General features: G+C 38.4%; 1 protein-coding gene and 1 long non-coding RNA gene across 3 annotated transcripts; one reads left to right on the top strand and one right to left on the bottom strand.

The window, feature by feature from the left end:
• The first annotated feature begins 378 nt into the window (after positions 1-378).
• On the top strand, positions 379-19,811 carry LOC135324958 (3-hydroxy-3-methylglutaryl-coenzyme A reductase). 2 transcript variants are annotated; one of them, XM_064502157.1, is made up of 20 exons: positions 379-591; positions 4,172-4,367; positions 4,799-4,913; positions 5,405-5,492; positions 5,588-5,672; positions 7,243-7,348; positions 7,680-7,786; positions 8,182-8,298; positions 9,064-9,215; positions 10,136-10,380; positions 10,520-10,692; positions 11,360-11,554; positions 12,260-12,418; positions 12,602-12,759; positions 13,928-14,033; positions 14,979-15,149; positions 16,812-16,952; positions 17,061-17,219; positions 17,512-17,666; positions 17,816-19,811. In XM_064502157.1, exons 1-20 carry the CDS (start codon positions 416-418, stop codon positions 17,868-17,870), a joined length of 2,859 nt encoding a protein of 952 aa, XP_064358227.1. In that variant the 5' UTR covers positions 379-415; the 3' UTR covers positions 17,871-19,811. The 2 variants fall into 2 exon arrangements, with proteins under 2 accessions (XP_064358227.1, XP_064358228.1); XM_064502158.1 differs by having other exon boundaries at positions 4,802-4,913.
• On the bottom strand, positions 18,503-23,602 carry LOC135324961 (uncharacterized). Its single transcript, XR_010386179.1, has 2 exons — positions 23,307-23,602; positions 18,503-20,788 (listed from the first exon to the last, which is right to left on the bottom strand). It is a non-coding gene; the product is annotated as an uncharacterized LOC135324961 (long non-coding RNA).
• Between the last annotated feature and the right edge of the window lie 11 nt (positions 23,603-23,613).

Genomic DNA, 23,613 nt, shown 5'->3' on the forward strand with positions numbered 1-23,613 from the left:
CTCCCTCTGGTGTGCCCAGAAGTACACGGGCGCCAGCCTGCCAACGCGAGGTGAGGCCGAGCCGGGCCCGTGCTCCCCTGCGCGGCGAGCGGAGGCTCTTGCTGCGCGGGGGAGCCGCGGGTCGCGGCTCGGGGGGCGGGGCGAAACCGGGCCAGCCCCGCGGAGGGGTGGTGAGAGCTGCCCGCCCTTCCGCAGCGCAGCGCAGCGCACCTAGGGCGCGGCCGGGCTCTCGGTTCATTACCATATGTAAATAGGCCGCATCCTCCTGCCCAATCAGAAAGCACGGCGAGGGGAGCGCGGCGGCCCATTGGCGGGCAGCCCATGGCGAGATGGCGTGTTCCCCCCTCCTGATCGAGCCTCGAGCTGTGCGGCGTTCGCCGGGCGGTTGCCCCGGCGACGCAGCGAGTGACGCGTCATGGGCAGGGCGTGTGGGGTGCTCGCCATTGGCTGCGCGATCGGGCGATGGCGGCGGTTGGGGTGTCGTGCCCCGGGTGTCCTTGCCCGGGAACGAGCAGCCGCGTCAGTCTGCGGCGCGGCGGGAAGGAGGACGGTACTGGCTGTCAGCCGCGACGCCGCGCGAGCGCCGGGGCGGTGAGCGGGCACGGCACGGCGGGGCGCTGCGGCGGGGCGGCAGGGCAGGGCGGGGCGGGCGGGCCGGGGGGTCGCGGGTGCCGCGGGCCGCGGCCTGGTTTCCGTCAGGCGCGTTGCGGGCAGCCCGCCATTGCGACACAGGTCCCGGGCGGCCGCGGGCCCTGAGGCGGGGTGCGGCAGGCGCGCCACTTAGCGCCGCGCTTCCTGTTTCCTCGGAAACAGGGGGGGAGGGGGCCGTCACCGCCGTCCTCACCACGGCCCCGGGCGGCGGCGGCCCCGCGCCCGCTTCACCCGCCGCCCTCGGGGCGGGCGGGGTAGGTCAGAGCCGGTGGCGCGCGGCCTTTTCCGTGACATCCGCGGGCCGCGGCACCTGCCTGCCCCGGCTGCGCTGCCCGCCCCGGGGTGGGGGCCGGGGGCGCGCCGCGGTGCTCCGGCGCGGGGCTGTGCCGGCGGGGCGGGGCGAGGGCGCGTGGGGGCGGTGCCGGGCGGCCCCGCGCGGGTCAGGCTGCAGGGCTGCGTCGCCGCCCTTGCGCGGGGGTGGCGGTGCCGCTGCGGGGGCAGCAGCGGGAGCGGGGGGCTCCTTCCTAAGCGCAGGTGGCTCTGCCCGGCAGTTTGGGGTGCCCGTGCTGTGTCGCGTGTGTTTTTCGGGAGAGCGCTGGACAGGATTTCGCTCCCTCGTTTTTGCCACTCGGTTCCTTTCTAATGCTGTAGCTATTGCTGAGTCAGGCAACAGGGGATGGAAAACCTGTGCCGATCTTATAAATGGTATTGCAGAGGATTGCTCTGAGGTGAGAACTGGGTGGCAAATCTTAGGTATTTTAGCTGAATACTCATACAGTTAAGTGGTAGATCAGTGCTCTAAGCCATTATATACAACCAATCTAGTTTGCTTTTTATGCTGTGGTTCAAAGTTTTTGAATAGGTTGTAGTGCTTTTTGTTTGTATTTTGTTTTGATTTCCAGACTGCACTGCTTTACTTAACGTTTTCCTAAGCAATTTGCGATTGAACGAGGAAGGCAGATAGAAAACGGATGAGATTTACAAGATGTTTCTTTGGAGCCACCATTTTGAAATTTAACAAAATAATGTAAATGATAAATTTTAGCTTTATTTTTAAAGATGCATTGTGCTAATTTCAAGTTATAAGTCAGATTACCATGAAAATATTATTAACAGAATTAGGAATGCGAGCTGATCATATGTGTTTTTTAACAGCACTCAGTAGTGCAGTATGTATACCAGATCTGTGTATGAAGTCTTCCTTTATGGTTTTCTAGAATGTCAGCTATATAGCAAAATAAAATGAAATAAAATAAGGCTTGTTAAACATGAAGGTTTTAAAAATGTTTTTAAGTTAGGAGTTGCTGCCAGTCAGTGGAGCCCAGGATTAGCAGTGAGGTATCCTATATTTTTATATTCTGATATTAGCAGTTAATTATCAAATACTGGCTAATAATGGATATTATGGGTAGTTACTTTCGTAATCAAATTGATGCATTCTTCCCTCATGGATTTTTGTGAAGCCATTTTACACTTATTAACACAGGAATTCTGTTTGTGTTGCTTATATATGTCAGAAGTAGATATTTGAGGAAAGATTTTGGAGTCTTTCTAAATCTAATATCAGTTTGTTATTTGCCAAAATAAAATTCTCATAGTTGAAATCACTAGATGTTGCATTATTAATTTTAGAGCTGGTAGGACTTTGTATAGTCATGTGGTAAGTACTAATTCTGATTTTTCTGGAATAAGGTATTTTTCCAAAGCACTAGTAATTTCTATCCATAGGCTATTGCCAGGCCTTCTCTATTCTTTTTGTTTTGTTTCAAAATCTTTGGCACTGAAACATTCCTCTGGCTATGTTTTATTTTAGAATTTTAATTAAAATATGCCGTCTGTGCTGCTGAGGAAAGTCCATAATACCACTGTCGACAGAAGTTTTTCAAGTGCATAAATATACAGAGTAGTATATGCATTATTGTACAGAGAAGCAAAGGATAATGTTGACTTTAAAGGACACTGAAAAAACAAAAAGGAAGAAGTAAAGCTTTCTGCCAGGGAATGGAAGAATTTGTTCCTGAGGAAGGCAGTCCACAGTGTTACCCAAATAGTTCTAGTATTCCATCAGTCACAAAAATACTGCCACACTTTCATTGTGGAAGGATCAAGAAAAATATATTGCTACTATTTATGCTTGTATCATGAAGATTGGCAATGGTAGGAAAGCATTCTGCTGCTGAAGATGATGCTTCAGAAACACTAAGCAGATTCATTAGTCCTCCCTGTTATTTTCTCCATTGAATGACAGTATCATTTATGATGTCCAAGCAAAAGGAATAATACTAGAAAGTCTTCTTAAAGCATAGTGGCTAGGTTGTTACTTTTAAGATAACATGAAGAGATTTTTATCCTCCTAGATGTGATAATGTGTAGAGGCCTCAGTCCCCTATGGGAGTCTAGTACTAGGTTTGTATGTGTAAAAATGAACAGATAGTCTTTATAAAGTCAGGTTATTATTTAAGTATCTTTTTAACTTTACGATGAATTTTAAATATTTAACTGTATCTTAGAGCTTTAGGGGTTTTTGGTTCTAGGCAATGAGAAAGAAAGCAAAATCTCAGTACTAATATATTTAAGAGAATTTTATGGCACATTATTTCTATGCTATAGAACACGATTAAACATCCTTGATGAGTTTAGAGTCCAAAGGTACCACACAGAGCAAATAGACTAGGGTGCAGTTTTTGTAACTGAAGGATGTACAGAACATCCATGTCACCAGTTTAATGAAGTAGAAGTGTGAGAGCTTCTGCTGAGTGTTTATTATCTATTAGAAGCATACAGGGATGATGAAATGCTTCAGTAACTTGGGAATTAGTTACAGGTGCAAAAGAACTATAGGCAGAATGCTGTATGTGAGAAGGATTCATATTTTTGAGATGAAGGAAGAACAACTGTCTTGAATGTGATTAAGTTGAATCACTAAAGAATATTTAGCAGGAAGTAGAGAAGACAGGGAAAGATAACATGGAAGTTACTGCTGTTGGAGTTGCTCATGGTGTGTTGGTAATTTATATAGGTAAAGTGAATCAAGATTTTAATAGGAAGATCGAGTAAAGAAATAGGATTCAGTGAGTGTTTACATTGAGAGATGGTGCAAAACAAGAAGTTGGAGTTAAAATGGTATCAAAATTGTGTGGCAGTAGTGGATGCTAAGAGCTGCTAGCACTGATAGAGAGTAGCAGAGAGGAGAGTTAACTTCTGTTTGGAACTTTGAGGTGCTAATAAGAAATCCTTTTTAAAGAAACAAGGGAGATACAGGAATTATGGGAGATGTAAAAACTTGTGGTTTGAGAAGGCAAGAGAGCAGATCATATTCCATTTCAGAAGATTAGAAATAAGTATGCTTATAAATGGAAAGCGGACGGATGAAGATGTGATTCCTTACTCATCTATTACTTACCTGTTTTTGTTTGCAACAAAACAGATTGTGAGAAGTGACTTGCAGGAAATCATAAAGCTCTATCCTTTATTCCACAAATCCTCCTGCTTGCTTATATGAAACATTCTTGTGTTGCAGGTTTTTTAGGTTTAGAAAAGCAATCTTGAAAATGTTGTCCAGACTGTTTCGAATGCATGGCCTTTTTGTAGCCTCTCATCCATGGGAAGTCATTGTGGGAACAGTGACTCTCACCATCTGTATGATGTCCATGAAGATGTTCACTGGAAATGATAAGATCTGTGGCTGGAATTATGAGTGCCCAAAACTTGAAGAAGTAAGAACTTGAATTCATGTTATAATACTTATTTTCAATTGATGGATCCTGAAATCTCTCTTAAAATATAGGGCTTTTTTTGTACAATAACAACAGGCTGTAATGTATTAAAAGCAAAGTAGTTATGCAGAAATTCCTTTCTTTATTGCCTACTTTTCCCATGCTGGATATTAAAGCTTTATGCAAATGGTAGTGAGCTACAGGAGGTTTTTATTAAATAGAATTTTTAGTTGCAGGATATCTGGTGAACAGGAAGGATTTTGGTATTAGTGCTTTTTGCAGTATTTTAATTTTTTATAAGAGAGGCTAACAGTGATGCTTATTTTATTCCAAAACTTCATTTTTTGTGCAGCTTCACAATTTAAATCTTGTTCATAAAGCTTAACAAGTTACTTAATGTAAAAGCTAACTAAATCACTTTGTATTTTGAGCAGGATGTTCTGAGCAGTGACATCATAATCCTGACAATCACCCGCTGTATAGCAATCCTTTACATCTACTTCCAGTTTCAGAACCTAAGGCAACTTGGGTCAAAATACATTTTAGGTAGTGTATCTGATTTTCTGTTTGCTTCATACATTTTAATTGTACTTTTATTAAAAAGTTGGTAATGAATATTAGAATGTTAAAATAAGCCAATTCTGCATGTTAGTATTATTTCTTTGCTAGACAGCCCGATAAATATTGGGGTTCTGCATAGATGGAAGCAATTTTTAATGAGAGATTGTATAGGATTATATAAACACTGGAAATGTAATTCTTGAAATAACTGTTTATTGTGTGAAACTGTTTAAGCCAATTTTTATTCTTGCTGATAAGAAATGAGAGATTTATGGCTTTTATTTCTCAGAATATTCATTTGAATGCAGCATAGATTTTAAATATCCATGTAAAGATAGCATTCACATCAGTTTGTATCTCAACTTCTGTGTATGTAATCTGAAAGATTAGAATTATTGATTTATTTGTTTCAGAAATGATCTAAAGGTATTATTTATATATAACTTTTCCTTTTCTTTCTTTTTTTTTTTTTTTAGGTATTGCTGGCCTTTTCACAATCTTCTCAAGTTTTGTTTTTAGTACAGTGGTAATTCACTTCTTGGATAAAGAACTGACAGGTTTAAAGTAAGTAATGGATACTTATTATGTGTTTCTTGTTTGAAATGTTTTCCTATACAATAAACCTTGAATTTGTTCTTAAAGTGTTCCTCTTATTTCAGTGAAGCTTTACCATTCTTTCTGCTTCTGATTGACCTTTCAAGAGCAAGTGCATTAGCCAAATTTGCACTTAGTTCCAACTCACAGGTCAGATTTTTTGTTCTTTGTTTGTGTGTGTGTGTGTGGGGGGGGGTTGTTTGTTTGTTTGTTTGTTTTGTAACTCAGCTTTTGAATTTAAACTGTGAAGATACCCCAGGTGGAGAAACATATGGGTGACTACTATAGTGGTAATATATAAAACGGATTAGCTTTAGTCCAGATACTGTCTTATCTTTTAACTAAATTAGTTGTATATATGAATATTTGTAGGGTGTCAGGTTCTGTGAAGAATTACAAGCATTGCTGTTTAAGGCAGCTAGAATTACTTTACCAAAGTCTTCGTTAGAGCAGTTATTGATATGAAAAAGCGTATTTGTAGGGCTTAGGAACAATATGCAAATAGAAATCTAATGTTACAATGCAGCTGCAGGGAAAAGCATATTTCTGGAGGAAAAAATTAGCGGAACAATGGCATGTGCATAAGTGTATATAGACACATTCATGCTCTAATGTAATTCACACAGCACAATATAAAGGATTAACATTAAATTTAGCCTATCATACATGGGAGTGGTTATTTCCTAATATTTGAAGTTCTAAAATAAAGTATTTTGAATGAAATTACTTTATACGTATAAATACTGTACAAGGTAATTGATCGTAATAATTGTGACTATATTACATATATGCAACATTATTATAACATATAATACGTTATTATATAATTGTATATTAATGTTTTTAATAGACTGTAGAATTCTTTGAAAATGCTTATTTTCAAAGAAGTATTTCACAAATAGGTTTTCACACACGCGTTTTCCCCCCACCCTGCATCCCCACACACCCCGCATATCCCCCATGCTGCCAAGAAAAGAAAAAGAAAATCTTCTCACCCTCAAGGGGAAGTTTCAGTGCTTTTTATGTATGTTCGTCAGCTAAGTCTAGAGGGCAAGATAAAAATAAAATAAAGTTAGGGTTTGGATATGTGGTTGCAAGAACTTTTGGGATGCTGTGATATAAGCGTGGGTTTGTTTTTTTTTAAAAAAAAAAAAATTACATACACATGCACCCAAGTGTGTATATACATACATGCACATGCACGCATCTTAAAGTTTAGAGCTTAAAGCTTAATTAAAGTCTGTGCCCATTGATTTTGTAGGGGCTTAGACTACCCGTCAGCCAAAAATGGAGACTTTCACAATTAAATAATGTTGTGGTCTAAATAAAGACTGTTGAAGTATAATAGCTTGTATGAACCGTAATGATTAACGCATATATTCTTTCACAGTAGTTAATTTCTCAATGTATTGTATAAAGCCTTACCACCATAATAATACTGAGTTTATTAATCACAGTACCTGCACCCCTTATGAGGAAACGATCCATATTATATACTCTGAGGCCTGACTCCTTTTTTGCGTTGTTGGAAAGAGACTTGAAAGGAATACCAGAAACAAATTTGAAAACATTATTTTGAATCCAGTCTCCTTGCCTACTTAACAGTTTCATGTTTTCATTTCATAGTGTTCATCATAGAATCCACTTCTCCAAGAACCAAATCTTTGTGCATTTTTTCATTTTTGTCTTTATGCTAATATGCAGAAATTTCACTTTTTAGGATGAAGTAAGAGAAAATATTTCACGTGGAATGGCAATTTTAGGCCCTACGTTTACACTGGATGCCCTTGTGGAATGTCTTGTTATTGGTGTTGGTACTATGTCAGGTGAGTGATAAAGTCTAAGGGTCTAAACCTTTCCAGGTAAAAAAGACTATTTGAAAAATGTTGGGATATTCAGGGTTTCAAATCATAGGTGTTATCTGTGGGAGTGGGGTGACTTTATTTATTTAGCTATTTATTTACCTTCCTAAATAGCTTATATTATTAAATTTATGCCTTAAACGAAGTTATGGCAAAATGATTAGGACTAAACATGCTTGGTTTTCATTAACCTGCAGTGTCACTATAATGTTTTTTTCTTATTTTTGCAACACTTTAAATATATAGAAAGCCTGTTGCATATTCAAATGTGTTGTTTGTTTGTTTTTTAATGTAGGTGTACGACAACTTGAAATTATGTGCTGCTTTGGCTGTATGTCTGTTCTTGCCAACTACTTTGTCTTCATGACCTTCTTTCCAGCTTGTGTGTCCTTAGTATTAGAGGTAAGACCAACATCAAAAGAGTATGTAACTTAGTGTTCAGGCCATGCAAATTTCTTCATTAAGGTGTATGCCAGCATGTTTGTCTTCCTGTTGAAGTAGACAAGAGGACATGCACAGGAAAAGTTATAGTGGCTCAACTGATGGACAGTAGCTTGTTACCCCACTGTCAGTGTCTCAATCAATAGTGTGAGTTCTGATCTAAGTCAAGGTAAACAAATTGTACTTCGAACTAATAGCTGTCCAGGGCCTTTCACTATTTAAAGTCTACTGTAGGCTCACTCTTTTGTTGGTAAAGTCTTAATAATAAAACAAAAATGCAATCTTGAAGCTTGTTTATTGTTGTGTTTCTTCGAATGTGCTGATTAGGACCTCTTTTTAAATTGTTGTCTTTGCAGCTTTCTCGAGAGAGTCGTGAAGGGCGACCTATATGGCAGCTCAGTCATTTTGCTCGTGTTCTGGAAGAAGAAGAAAATAAACCAAACCCTGTAACACAGAGGGTGAAAATGATCATGGTTTGTGACTTTTTTCATCTGTATTTATGTAATCAATAAGCTGTTCTTGTGCAGTGAAAATAGCTTTTGTTTTCTATAGACTTGTATCCTGCATCCCAGTACTCTTGCTCATCTTGGTAATTCTAACTAACATCCTCTATACATACACTTAAAGTCTTCCTGCATATGCCATTTATGCTCACAACACTGGTCGCTCCTTCATGTGCCCTAATTCCCTCCCTATTTCCTGTACAGTACCCTCAGCTTTCTCCAGCTTTCTCCTCTTATTACTTGGGCAAGAGGAGGGGTGTGCTGGGACTGGTTCAAAGCTACTGGTCTTTTGGTAAGCCAAAAAAGAAATTAAAGAAAATGTGATAACATTGCAGCCTTCCCTTCACTTGGGACATAATAAGGTGGGTTTCCTATCTCATGTGTATTGCTGGTTTTCATGAAACTGGTGAAAGCTTGATATCTTGGAGATCTTTCTGTTTGATTTTGTCTGATAGTCTTCCTCCTGCCCAAATAACTTCTGATTGTATTAGCCAAATTTCAAACTGTGTGATTGTAAAACACTTGTTTCTGTATGGAACCAGCAAAAGGTTGTGTATGTAAATGAATATACAACTGGAAAATGGTGTTGATGAGAAGCGTGGAACATCAGCGTTAGACTTCCGAGTCATGGGAAGTTAAAGTAAAAAATAAATGATTAATCTTAATAGGTTAGATGCCTAGTTACAGTTGAAAACTTAATGATTGTTCTTTTGTTTGTTTCATTTTTTAATACAGTCACTAGGTTTGGTTCTTGTTCATGCCCACAGTCGCTGGATAGCAGAACCAGCTGCTCAAAACACTACTGTAGAAAACTCAGTGGGATTGGATGAGAATGCACCAAAGAGAATTGAGCCTAATGTTTCATTATGGCAGTTCTACCTTTCTCGGTAGGTGCCCTCACAGAAGAGAAGTGTATTTCATTGATTAGGACGTATTTTCCTGCGCTGCCCGCGATGGTCTTGGGGTACAGTGTTGTTGCAAATCAGCAGCTCTGGCTGCTGTAGGATTTCTTAGAACCTCAGATGACAGGTTTTAAGAAATATTTCAATAGTATGCCATTCTTACGATCTTCTTAAAATAGTATGATTATGGTCAGGAACCAGCTGTTCTGGATGCATAATAGCACTGTTTTTTCCCACTAGCATTGGCACATTTCAGACCAGACTAGAAAATAAATTTTATGACAGCACACGAGTTAATTATTTATGCAGAATTTCTGCCCCTTCTCATACAAGTGCAAAAGATAGTCTAAGTCATTATTCTTTTTCCTTGTAGTTTTTTTGCTAAAGATAAGGGATACTGTGCAACTCAAATACACTACTGGCCCACAGCTCTACTGAAGTGGAAATTGTGATTCCACTTTGGAAAATCAGCACTGTTTCTCTTATTCCCCCCACCCCCCCCCCCAGCAGCTTAACTTACATCATAGTAGTTGTGATTGGCAGAGGGTGATAAATGAATCTTCCTGCTTCATAATTTGGAGATAGAGCTGTTAAATGAATTTGACTTAGCTGTTCAATAGTGAAAATTTTCCAGTAATTTCTCTCACTGGGATTTTTTTTTCTTTTGCTAAGATTTATTAAAAGTTTTGGGATAACTGAAACTTCTTACAATATTAATAATACAAAGAATGATTTATCTACCCCAATCTAGCATACCTGAATTTTCTGATATTCTGTTATAAAACATCATTTGACTGGAACTGAAAAATGATGATCAAACTCTTACCCTTTCTAAAGCAAAGGGATGTTAAAATGTTGTTATAAACTAATAGACTGTATATACTAATTTATTTATTTATTTATAGAATGGCTAGTATGGATATTGAGCAAGTAATCACTCTTGGATTAGCCCTTCTTCTTGCTGTGAAATACATCTTCTTTGAACAAACAGAGACTGAATCCACACTCTCGCTGAAGAATCCCATAACCTCTCCAGTGATGGTTCAGAAAAAAGTCGCTGAGAATTGTTGCAGGAAACAATCTGGACTTCTGAAAAACAATCAGAAATCTAACACAGTAGAAGAAACTTTAATTGCCAAAGATGGAAATGGTAATTTTGAGCATTTTAAAATCTGAACTTATTCCCAGATATTTATATCAAACAGTGAATTCTGTGCAGCATGTTGTATTTAGAACCAAAACTTAAGATTTTTGTAAACTGAAGTTCATTTTAATTGTTTTTAATGCAGCTGAAGTCATAAAACCTGTATTAGCAGAGTCTTCAACCAGGGCTACGTTTGTAGTTGGTGGTTGCAGCCCTGTGGAAACTTCTGCAGTTCTTAGTAGAAAAGAGGAAGAAATTGAGTTTCCTAAAGAGCCACGTTCTATTGAGGAATGTGTTCGTATACTTGGAAATGCAGAGGTATGGGGGAAAAAATATTTATTTATTTATTTTTAAACCTCCAATGTAACTTCTAATTTAAGAACTCTTAGAATTTGTTTTCTAGTGTTCATGTGATCCTATTGATTGTGATGTCTTACTTCAGAGAACTATAGGGCTTTTATAACTGAGTGAATGTGTAAATATTATGGCATAGAAACCTAGACCACTCTCCTGTGTTTTTTTTTTTTTTTTTTTTAAACAAAACAAAAAACCCTATTTTTTTAGAAACTGACTGAAGCAGAAACATCTTCTGCTTCTGTTACGTCTTTTTTTAATACAGATAGAAAATGTATATTTGTCTGTTTTTTCTCAAGTTGTAAATAAATAATCTTTTATTATTACGAGTCTTCCCCTTTTACTCCCAAGACGAGAGAGGGGCAAAAAGGCAGCTTCTACATTCATTCATGACATACCACGTAATTCAAGCTTCACTGTAAATCGTGCATATAAGTGGGTGTTCTAATGGAAGGTTTTTGGCCATATTCTTGCCTGCTATGAAACTTCACACTGACAGTTAGCTCCTTTGAATATCATCTGGTAATGGTCAAAGTAAAGTTGCTATCCTTTCTCATTTGGAAATGTTTCAAATTATTTTTGCCAAGACAATCTCTACTTTTTTTTTTCCCCCCACCCTTTACATTTCCAGAAGGGAGCAAAATTCCTTACTGATGCTGAGGTTATCAGCTTAGTTAATGCTAAGCATATTCCTGCATACAAGCTGGAAACCTTGATGGAAACTCAGGAGCGTGGCGTGTCCATTCGTAGACAGATGTTATCTAAGAAACTCCCTGAACCTTCATCTTTGCAGTATCTTCCTTATAGGAATTACAATTACTCTTTGGTAAGTAGAAGGCTGACAAGCAAAGTTCAGTGTAAAACCATTTTCCAAATGTATGGAATATCTGCTTGAAGTGATGTATATGAATTAGCAATGAGCTTGGTCAAAACTGCTGTGAAAACTGTAAATACAAAGCACTCCTGTATATTGCTTTGTATTGTTTTTAAACCTAAAATTTTTGTAGCTTAACCAAAAGAACAATTCCCTACCAAGGTATGTGGTTGCCTTATCTCATAAACATGGGATTCTGCTAACACTAAGCCTGTGTTCAGCTGAGTGAAAATGTTAGCTTGAGCTCAAGTTAAAACAGAAGTTTATTTAAAATTCATTTAATGGTATTAACTTAAAATATTTTAAAATTGTTTTAATAATATTTACGACTTAAGATTCAACAGATCTGTCGAATAATAGATTTTTAACAGTAGCAGCTGTTGATAGATGTAGCTATAAACAGCTGACAAATTAGGACAGCTTATTAATACTTGAAGTTTGATAATCATAACAAAATACAAAATTTTGTATGAAGTATTCCATTTTATTGATGAGCTGGTCATAGTAGAAGGAACTTAAAGCTTTAACTTGTTGAATTGAAAGTTGCTTCATGGGTAGGGTTGTGGGTTTTTTGCTAAGATAGCTCCTTGTAGTGACATATATAGTGTGCTATCATGGTACATATAATCTTAATGATAACTTTTGTATTCTTGTAAGGTTATGGGAGCTTGCTGTGAAAATGTGATTGGATATATGCCTATTCCTGTAGGCGTAGCAGGGCCACTGTTTTTGGATAACAAAGAGTTTCAAGTTCCAATGGCAACAACAGAAGGATGTCTTGTGGCAAGCACAAATAGAGGTTGTAGAGCAATATGTGTAAGTAACTCCTAGAAAGAAGGTTGACTGTTTAATTGCTTGACTAGCTTAAAAGCTTTCTATAATACAAAACATTTTGTATGTCTTTTTTGGGAGGTGGGGGTGATTTAAATCATGTTTTTGGTTTCCCAAAATCTAAAATTCAGTTTCAGTAATCTTGCTTTATTTCTGTTTTGATTTTAGCTTGGTGGAGGAGCAAGCAGTCGTATTCTAGCAGATGGGATGACCCGAGGGCCTGTTGTAAGGCTCCCCACTGCTTGCCAAGCTGCAGAAGTGAAAGTTTGGCTTGAAAGCTCTGAAGGATTTAAGATAATAAAAGAGGCTTTTGACAGCACAAGTAGGTTAGTATAATGGTTACTTGGACCTTATTTCCTGATGAAAGATTTTCATGAACCCTAAAAAGCTCCCAATTGTATTTCTACGTACTGTAGTTTAGGAAATTACACACTCAATTTGGCTGTCTCGTGTAGCAGGAATCTAAGAAAACAGCAGTGTTTTTCTTTTTTAATTTGTTGCTGTGGTTATCTATCAAGGCTAGTAATAAATATTTTCTGATGATAAGCAGTAAATGACTGGATCATAGTAACAAGTAAGTTGGAATTGAGTAATATTTGATACATTTTTATTTTGTCTAAGCATTTAAAATAAATATACAACTCACTTGAACTTTTAGTAGTTACTATGCTATAGAACTATTTTAAAGTTTGGAATCTAGGCTTTCAGATAGTGTTAAGTGTTAATAATTAATATGTTACACTTCAGAAACCATAGGATAAACTAATGCTAGAGCTGAAATGTTAAGAAATGTAAAACAGTGTTAAGAATAAGTTCATTTTAAGTACAAGACTTTCTTCCAAGACTTGTGATTACCTGCCTTCTTTAGGAACATTTAGAGAAAGACTGACATATGAGTTATGTTTCTTATTAATCTTATGAGTGTCAGCCAAGGACATACGTGTATTTCAGCAAGTGTAATTTGTGCTGCTGTTTGAAAGCAGTATTTTCCTGGTGTGGTTGTGGTCTTTTTTTTTTTTTTTTTTTGCCTTTAATCTGCATGAATAAAGCTCTGATTTGTGGAGCTTGCCCTGTTACGGAACATAAAATGTTTTTTGCCCTGCTGTAAAAGATAAAGGAATTTTCAAAGTCCTCATTTTTAGTTGGTAGTCGGTAGTCAGATACTTTGGGTAGTTCCACAGGGTAAAATTTGTGTTAGCACTTCAGGATCCTATATTTCATTAAGTCCAGGGCTAGAAAACATAAGGAGCCAGTGAAACATTTCACCATTTGCTTTCAGGAGCAGTGAAACATTACGTTTGAAAGTATTTATCTTGAAAGAACTATATGCATGATAGCTGAAAGTTTATTTTCCCACATTGAGGGAGGAAGAGTGCAGATAACACAGTGTGGTTAATGGAGCCATCTATAATAATTTGCTGTTGTTATGCGCTTAAAGTTAGTTTAAGTTTTTTCTGCTTGAGAATTGTAAGTAATCATTCAATTTTCTTGCAGGTTTGCTCGCCTACAAAAACTTCTCATCAGTTTGGCTGGTCGTAATCTTTATATCCGTTTTCAGTCTAAAACAGGGGATGCAATGGGAATGAATATGATTTCAAAAGTAAGGTCTAGTCTCTTTAAGTCTTCCAATAAATGTATATTTCTTTAAAAAAAAAAAAATTGTCTCACTCATCTGTGACTGCCTGGCATGTGAAGACAGAAAGAGATAAGGCTTGCAGGCAGGACACATCTGTTTTCAGTGCTATAAAATGATAAAACTGTTTGACTTTGCTTTAGATGAACAAGATATGAACAGTGAAAGAATAAGGGTTAAAGTAATTTTGTGGGGGAGTTTTTTTTCTTGTGTGTTTGTTTTTTTAAAGAGTATTCTTGATAATATAGGACTGTTTGCTCATTTCCTTTGGGCCGGAGATTTTATCCAGCAGTAATTAATCTGTTGCTGTGCTTATCAGTTCTTGTGAAGAAAGGATTAGGAATCTGATGAGTTGCACCAAGTGCAGCCATGTGGGAGAAACTGAGGCATGACTCATAGTTTGGGGGAGGGGGGAAGCCTTGTACTGTTTGAGGTAAGACTTTGATACTGACTGCCTGTCATATACAAAATTTACTCAGAATAATTACATAAATGGGTCAGGCCATACCTAGGTACTAAATATAGTTGAAATTTGTCTGACTTCCTAATGCTCCTTCCCACTTCATCCAAAATGAACTATTTTCATGCCTGTAGTGTTTGACTTGGTTCATGTTATATCTTCAGTAAGCTGTGCCCATTCATGTAGAATGTATCCAGAGAGTCCATACATAGTAGGAAGAACCAAGGGCTTATTTACTACAATTTATTATTTCCCGTATTTGCAAGTGGTTAAAAAAATGATAGCAATGATGCAACCATTTGCTCCTGTTTCAGATTCCTTCTGAAAACTGTTCTTTTTCTCAGCTATAACTGATGGTCTAAAGTTTTAATCTAATCTTCTTGTCCTTGGTTAGCATTTTACAACCATAATGAAAAACTAGTCTTTAATGATGTCTATTTCTCTTCTAACAGGGTACTGAAAAAGCACTGGCAAGGTTGAATGAAGAGTTTCCTGATCTTCAGGTTATAGCTATCAGTGGTAACTACTGTACAGACAAAAAGCCTGCTGCCATAAATTGGATAGAAGGAAGAGGCAAGTCTGTTGTCTGTGAGGCAGTCATTCCAGCGAAGGTTGTCAGAGAAGTGAGTGTTTGCTTTATTTCATTTGTTAAAAAATGCACGTATTTTACAAAACTGATAACTTACTTTACTTCATAAATATGAAATGTATGTTTCATGTAGGGATGATTTCTACCTGTATTTTCAGACTATTGTTGTAGGATAAGTCATTTCCATTGAGAAGATCTTACGGTAGACGTTTTCCCTTTTACTGTCTTGTCTAAGATACTGTGCTATGTATTTTATGGTGAATGTTGAAGATGTTGGATCTCTCACTTCTTTCCTTTGAAAACTATTCTATTGTTTGATCTTACACTGAGAGTTTTGTCTGACAGAACCCATTCATTTTGATCATTTTATTTGTCTCTTATACATTCCTGGCATTCTCTTTAAAGTTCACATGCCCCCTACTACAATGAAAACAGATAGTCAGGTGCTTCACTTAATTCCAAGACTGCCTTAGTTTCTAGGATGACTAAATGTAACATTTATAACCATGCCGGTGCTAGTCCCTGGCAAACTTGTCCTACATCACAAGTGCTATCTTAGATTCTTTTTCACGCAAGCTGGCAAGATTGGCTCTATGTGTTGGACCAGACTGGCTGTGTGTGTCTTCTCTGTTAACCTTGTCTCCAGTACTGGCCAAGACAGACAATATCAAGGAGGAGTTCAACACACAATACTTGTAACACTCTTCCTGCTCAAGATTTTCTTGGTGCTTTTGTACATAATAGATTTTTTTTTTCTATTGTCCAGTTCCTTTTGTGAATCTATGTAAACTTTTAGCATTAATATCCCAAACAGAATTCTACAGCTCAGCTACACCTTATGTGAAGAACTTCCTCCTTTTTGTTAATCCTATTTGATGTGCTAGTTTTTTTTTATGGAAAGAAACAATTAACAAACTTCTTCTCTATAATTCTCAAGACCTTATAGCTGTCTAACAGAGCCCCTTCCACCTTCTTAGCTATCTCATTTTCAGACTGAAATGAACTAGTTTCTGTATGAGGAATGAATAACCAGATTATCCTAGCATATCTTTGCACGTTTGTCACCTGTGGATCTTTTTCAGTTCTAGCATATCCTTTCCAAATTCTGGAGGCAGTTGGATACAGTATTCAAAATGTGTTTGGAGTCTGGATTTATACATTGGCATAATTATGTTTTTGGGGTTCTCTTTCTATTAACTTTCTAATTGTCTGCCTTTTTGACTGCTACTTCATTGGAAGTATCAGAGCAGCATCTATCATAACCCCAAGATTTCATTCCATCGTGTTTGTCCCCTTTGATCGCTTTTATACTAAATTCAGTGTAAATCTCTTACCTGAAGCTTTCAAAACACAGTATGGTATAAATATGTCACTTAATTTGATGTTATTGTGCAACAGTGTTTATTTTTGAGCGTCAGTTTTCTGCTACAACTCTTCAGTTTAGTTCTGTATTATGCAGAGCAAAATTGAGGAGAGTTTACTGTCTGGAACAACTTGTGAGAAAAGCTGCTATCATGTCATGGTGAATTATTGGGATTTTTTTTTTTTTTTGCCAAATTGTTTGTACATTTCATACCAAAGATGAATGAGTATTTGAAAAGGTGAGAGAAGGTAGTTGATTAATAGAGTAAATAACATAGAGTATTGTAACTGCTGCTTAAGGAAATGTGTACTAAAAATGTATTGCTTTGCCTAGGTATTGAAGACTACTACAGAAGATATAGTTGAAGTTAACATAAACAAAAACTTGGTAGGTTCTGCTATGGCTGGTAGCATAGGTGGCTACAATGCACATGCAGCAAACATTGTTACAGCTATCTACATTGCTTGCGGTCAGGTAAGTAGTTCTGTACCAAGTCAGCCTTTCTTAGTTCAGTTAATTCTGAATTGGACCCTTAGTTGAGTGTTTTGTTTTTGTTTTGTTTTTTTCCTCCTTAATCAAAAGGATGCTGCGCAGAATGTGGGCAGCTCCAATTGCATCACTTTGATGGAGCGAACTGGTTCTACCAATGAAGACCTGTACATCAGCTGCACAATGCCTTCCATAGAAATAGGAACTGTTGGTGGAGGCACCAACTTGCTTCCACAGCAGGCCTGTTTGCAGGTACAAAGCAGAAAGTTTAAAGCAACTTACCTTCATAAATCAAAGCTCACTTTCACATTGTATATATTGGGCCTGAGTAATGTTGTCAGAATGGGCCCTCTAGAAATTCCATGGATTTGAGATGAAAATTCTAGAATTACCTAATTATTTTCACACATCTAATTTTTAAAGCTTAATATATTTACTATTAAAGAGATTTAAAGCTAGTCAGTTGGATATAATTTGGTAAAACTTAAATTTTGCCTAAATGTATTTCGGTTTTATAGCATGATATTTTAATTTTTCTCTCCAGATGTTAGGGGTTCAAGGTGCAAGCCAAGATAATCCTGGTGAAAATGCCCGTCAGCTTGCTAAAATTGTATGTGCTACAGTGATGGCAGGGGAATTATCACTAATGGCAGCTCTTGCAGCTGGGCATCTAGTGAAAAGCCACATGATCCACAACAGGTAAGTGCAAAACTTTGTCTTTCTCTGCTGTTTCCCCCTTCTTCCACCCATACTAGAAGATTCAATAATAATTACATTGACAATTGTAACATGTAATGGTAATGCATCATTTTAACTATCTAATATGGTCATCTTACCACTTTCGTTAGGTCAAAAATGAATCTGCAAGACCTTCAAGGAACCTGCACTAAGAAAGCAGCTTGAATACTAAAACAGCTTTGAAATGAATAATTGTTTTAGCAACTGACGAGGTGCCCAGGAAAAATTAATGTAATCTGAGAAGTTTAGAATGAAAATCACCTTAAGCTCAATTATTTCTGTGGAAGATAAACTGAAAGATCAATGGACTTGGGATCAGTGAAACTACTTATGCCTTTGACCTTCTTAAGTGGTTAGAGATGACTTCATGAAAGAAGTCCTCTCAGTGGTCTTGAACATGGCTTTAGAATTCTTACTCTTACTCATGGTTTTCTGAAGGGTCAGTCCTATGTTTTTACAGGTTGAGAGTATTTTGACTAGTGAACTCCTAGTTGCTACCAAGGTGAAAAGTGATATAATGTACTTTGTATGTTAAAAAAAAAAATGTCTAAACTTGGCTAGAATACACTGGTCCTTGCCATCTTTATTTTCTGGTTAGCAAGGTATGTTTTTAAAGTGATGGCAAGCCTAATCACTTTCTATGAACTCCCAATTTTAATTTTGTTCACAGTTTAAACTTAAGGTTTAGGCTATGAGACAATTTTATGAGTCATTAGTTTTATAGAAGCATTAGTCTATTTATAGTACTTAATTTGCTGCTTTTTCGGCTAAGCAGCATTCACTGTTTTAACTCCACAATTTAAGTTATTCCTTTAAGGAAAATTCTTGATGTATGGAGTGCTGAATTATTAAATATAATCCTTCACTGAAGTAGGAAAAAACAGTGTCTTCAACTGTTTTGTCATTTTGTTCAGGTAGAAAAAAACAGATTCTGAAACTAGTAACTCCAAAAAAGGACTGTTGTGTCAGACAGTTAATACTTTAAGTAAATGCAGTTTGTTAAACTTCTTTTGATAGAAGTGGATTCAAACAACGGAAGTCAAGGACAGATGTTTACACTTCTTTTAAAAGAAATCTCTTAAAGTACAGTGTGTTTGCGTACTCAGAATTTTTTTAGCGTTTCACACTTATTCCCCTGGAGTAAGTGTGTATCTGCTACCTAAACTGAGATAAAATAAAGCCAGAAGATCACACTGTACTTCAATACTATATTTTTTTGTGTTTTAATTCCTTTTTAAACTTTTTTTGGGGGGGGAGTATTTATTTTAAGAAAAACTCTTGCATTGCTTTTTTTTTTTTTTTTTTTTTTTTTTTTTTTTTTTTTTTTTTTAATGAGAAGTAGTTATTAAGGGAATCCAGTGAAACAACAAGTTAATGCAACAAACAGTTTTTGTATTAAAATACTGTACTTGGACCAGTGAAACAGCCTCAGGTGTTCTTAATGTAATACAGGAAACCCATTTTTTTTCTGGTTTGATTCACCATCGGGAAGCTTGCTAAATGCATCGTCCTGTCTAGCATATTAAGTTTTTCTTCTGTGACTAGCTTTTTTTTTTTTTTTTTTTTTTTTTTTTTTTTTTTTTGGCTCTATAAATTTTCTTTTTAGTAAAAAAGAAAATTACCAGTGGATTGGCCTAGCTGGGTTTCTTACAGGAATGCAGTGGCACTTCTACAGGGGTGACTAGCAAAGGTGCTCTTCTAATGTGCAAATTTGATACAAATCATGATGGGTTGTTTTGTAGTACATCAACACATTAATATTATTGTAATGATCTCATAAAACTAATGTGCAAGCACGAAGTCATACTACATGCTAGATGCTCTGATAGCATGTAAATATCATGAATGTTTATCTTCCTGCAGTATTGTTGTTAATAGCTACCATTTTATTTAAGGAAAGGTGGAACTACTTTGTTTCTATGTTCATTCAGTGATCTTATTATTTAAAGTAACACTGTACTGGCAATAAATGGTGGTTCAGTGTTCATTTTGGTGAATTTAACTGACATTCTGTCTTGCAGAATTAACATTTTGTATTACTACTAAATTGTGTACATTTTGGTACAGACTACTTTTTCAGTTTCAGTAAAACAATGGAAAACATAATGGCTTAATTGTGATATTTTAAGCTTAATTCATGACTTAGTGACATAAAATAAGAGGATTAAGGAAAATAAGACTGGACATGTAACAGTCAGTGCAACAGGGATATGATACCAGAACTTCTCACCTTGTTCGCATAAGCCTGTGCACATTTAGTCTCTGTGAAGTAGAATTACTCAGTTTGCCCAAATGGGAGAACTAATTCACTTCAGCATTGGTGATATCTTCTGCTGAAGCCCATTTGGGTGTTTCTCCTATCTTCCAGGTTGAATTACACTTTTGGCAGTCTCTTCTGTGTCCACCAAAAGACTTTCAGAGGCGCTTCTTATCTGTTACTTGGTATCTGAATTTCTGCACTGCACTCACCAGAAAAATGTAATTCTGTCAAAATACGTAGTGTTGTTCATATATAATTCTTGCAAGACAGGTTAACTTGGAAGAGTAAAGAACCTGTCAGTACCACATGAAGAACTGTTTGATACTAAAAGTTCCAAGAAGAACCTCATAGAGCATGTTAGCAGCTAATTGATTAAGCATTTAGTCAGTATGCCACTAAAAATCTTGGAAACTATTAAAAGGTTAGAGCTCCAGCCCTGGATCTTTGTCTTCAACCATGTGCTACAGCTATGTAGTTAAGTTCCCATGTGTGATCTTGGTAATGTCCAACAACCTGTAATCCAACATACAACATAGCCTAGATTCTTTTTCAGTCTCTTCTGTGCTACAGGTGTTAAGCCAGAATTGGAGGTTAGCATTTCATACATATTGAAAGTTTCAGGGAACTGAAAGATCCTTATTTCAATGCATACAGTACAGCAGAATATTTCAATATCACTGCAAAGCTTGTGTAGTAAGACTGTTTCAGTACAAGATGTCTTTGGGAAAACCAAACCAGCTGGCTGGAGTCGAGTTGCCAGAGCTGCAGCAACCTGCATGATGTAATATTATAATGGGTGTAGTTTTTCAAATGTTCTAAAGCCCTAGGAAAAAAGAAAAACAGTAAATCTGTATTTGATTATAACCAATTTGCTTCCCCCTTTACCTAGGTTATCTCATTTCTTCTGTGTGTTGCAGTTCCTTTCCTGCTGTCATGGAAGTTTCAGATTTGTGAGACTGAAGCTCTGCAGCTCCAGTTGTACTGATTTTTTTTTTTTTTTTTAGTCCACCTTGATTTTCCTCAGCCAGCATAGTAAGTTATCTGTTTCTCAGCAAGGACCCTTAGCACAGACATTGCATACCATTTCCCAGAGAAGAGCGTGACTGAACCACCTAGTTCTCTCTTAGAAGAGTTCAAGTCTAAGTCTGTCTATGCTCTGGGTGTTGCTATACACGGTTAGCATAACTTTCATCCTTAGTACTACTGTCAGCATTGCACATATGAACTTTCCACATCATGTGGATACAGCCCTAAAAAAAAGCTAGAGTAGATGGCTCATCCTCCCTGGCTTTCACCTGCCTTTTGAATTGGATTGAGAGCCCTTACTATGTTTAAGGTGCATGCTTTTAGGATAAGTTCTCTCTCTCCATCCAGTATTTGAGGTTCTGTCCTTTTCCCTCCCTCTCTTTGGCTTTGATTGTGGAAGGCTTATACTGCACAATGACGCTTGTGGAAACAGAGATGATGGTTTAGGCTTCAGATGGTGCACTCGTTACAGCAGCAGTTGCCCTTCTCCACAGATCCTCCCTCACCTCAGGGGAAGTGCTGAGCAGATGCATGTTCCTGGCAGACACGTTTTGCCTTTCTTACAAAGCAATTATGGTGCTGTGTGTTCACTGAAACTTAGAGCATTGGCTGTTCTGCACTTCGGCCCCAAGAGCTCTCTTCCTGTACCACATTCTTTGGGAGGAGGCCTGCCTCTGAAACCACCTGTATCTCTACTGTGGTTTAGGGCCTGTGAAGTATATTATATAATGCTAAATTACCTAGAACTTCCCATCTTCACAACTGATTTATGGTCAGTCAGCTTCTTAATGTACTACATGGGACATTAGGGACTCCAGCCCCAGCTTTCATAGGTCTTCTCCAATTACAGAATCCAGTAACATTCCTACTAGGACTCTTAGGATATCTAGGGGAAAACAAAAACTACATCTTGGCAAGAGTATCTGCTGAGCTCCACAACAGCCAAATAAGGACCACCCCTCTTCCAGAGAAGTGTATAGGGATGAAGTAACTGTGCCATAAAATTATACTGATGACCAGCCTGACCTAGAACCACCAGCTGAAAGACCAGCCTGTGGTAAGTCTAGCAATCAATCAAGCTCATTACAAGACTAGGTGCAAGCTCATTACATGACTAGGAGAGCTTCCAGCTCTCCAGCTGCTACCACACCATGGTTTACCAAATTGCTTCCCCTTTGCCCTGTAATAAATTGTTGGGCTCTAAGAACAAATGGAAGGCAACCTCAAGGGCTATGCTTTTGCCTGCATAATCATTAATCCACATTCTCAGAAAATAGGCCTTCAGTCACACCAAGGGAGGCAGTCACTCTGCTATGCCCTTTAGGGCTGTTCTCCCAACTAGCTCTGACATACCAGGGCTTAAACAAAATTGATTACTATGGTGGTAGAGTACATTCTTGCAATTTCACATTTGGAGGTCTTCCACCTGTGTCAATATTTATATTATTTATTTAGGGGAGACAGGGGACACCACTACTGTGTGGAGAGAATAACTGATAATGGAAAGACCTGCATTACACTGTTTACTTTCCATGTGGCACCAAGGGCTGTCACAAAAATGACACAGGGTTCAAAAATGACAAGGGCTGTACAAAAGTGACATCGGAAAATCAAAATAGCTCTGAATTTGTGAGCTGCAAGATGGAATGGAACTGACTCATGCCAGCCACGTCTGATTCCTTCCCAAAATGGAGGCTTTGCCCTCTAAAACAGGTGGCAAAATCTGCAGTGTCCCGATGAGAAACTGAGGGGCTGGATTTCTGCTTTCTAAAATCGTATCTCAATTCCTATTTCACGCTCTGCTATCTACTCGCTATACTACGCAGTCATCACAGATATCTGAAAACAGTTCTCTGTTACTGTATCTTTACTTAGATCAGTACTGAACAAAAACCTACCTACCTACAGCTCTCAAACTGACTGCAGAAATCAGTCACCCTGCATAACTGTAATAAGTAGTAAGGGGCAAGCTGGGATACAGCTGTTGAAAGCTTTACACAAGCATTACTAGTGATTTGCACTGAAAGAGAAACCAAAGACGAGACTTTCTGCTTTTAGCTATAACCAAACTAGTGACTGCTTATGAAAACGCCACAAAAACACAAAAAAATCAGCAAACTATCATTTTAAATTTTAAAACATGTAAGATTAGTAGAAAACAGTCAATTACACGCAGCACGCTGTGGATTATTTAAACTGAAAATACCAGTATACACCACAGAACAGCACGTTTTCCCTCATACTGTGCTGATTCCGTACAGACGATACTGGTTTAAAAAAGAAAGTCTAATTGCTTAATCAGAACAGTCAAGTACCTTATGCAGAGCGTTACAGAAGTCAGCGGGTGACAGCCACGACAACTGACTGCCCGCAACGGCCTTATCTGCTCCGCGCCGAGGCAGCGCCAGAAACGCCGCGAGCGGAAGCAGCGCTGCGGGCACCCGCTCAGCTGCGCAACGAACGGGCGGCCCCAACCCCGCGGCCGTTGGGGCCAACGGCCGCGGGCCCCAACGGCCGCGGCAGGGCGGGGCCGGCCCCGAGCCAGGGCCCCGCCGCGCCGCTGACCCCGGGGCAGTCCCCGGCGGCCGGGCTCGCCTCGGCCACCGCCCCCGGCGGAGGGGC

Source organism: Dromaius novaehollandiae, chromosome Z, assembly GCF_036370855.1.
Source record: "Dromaius novaehollandiae isolate bDroNov1 chromosome Z, bDroNov1.hap1, whole genome shotgun sequence".
Taxonomy (NCBI): Eukaryota; Metazoa; Chordata; class Aves; order Casuariiformes; family Dromaiidae; genus Dromaius; species Dromaius novaehollandiae.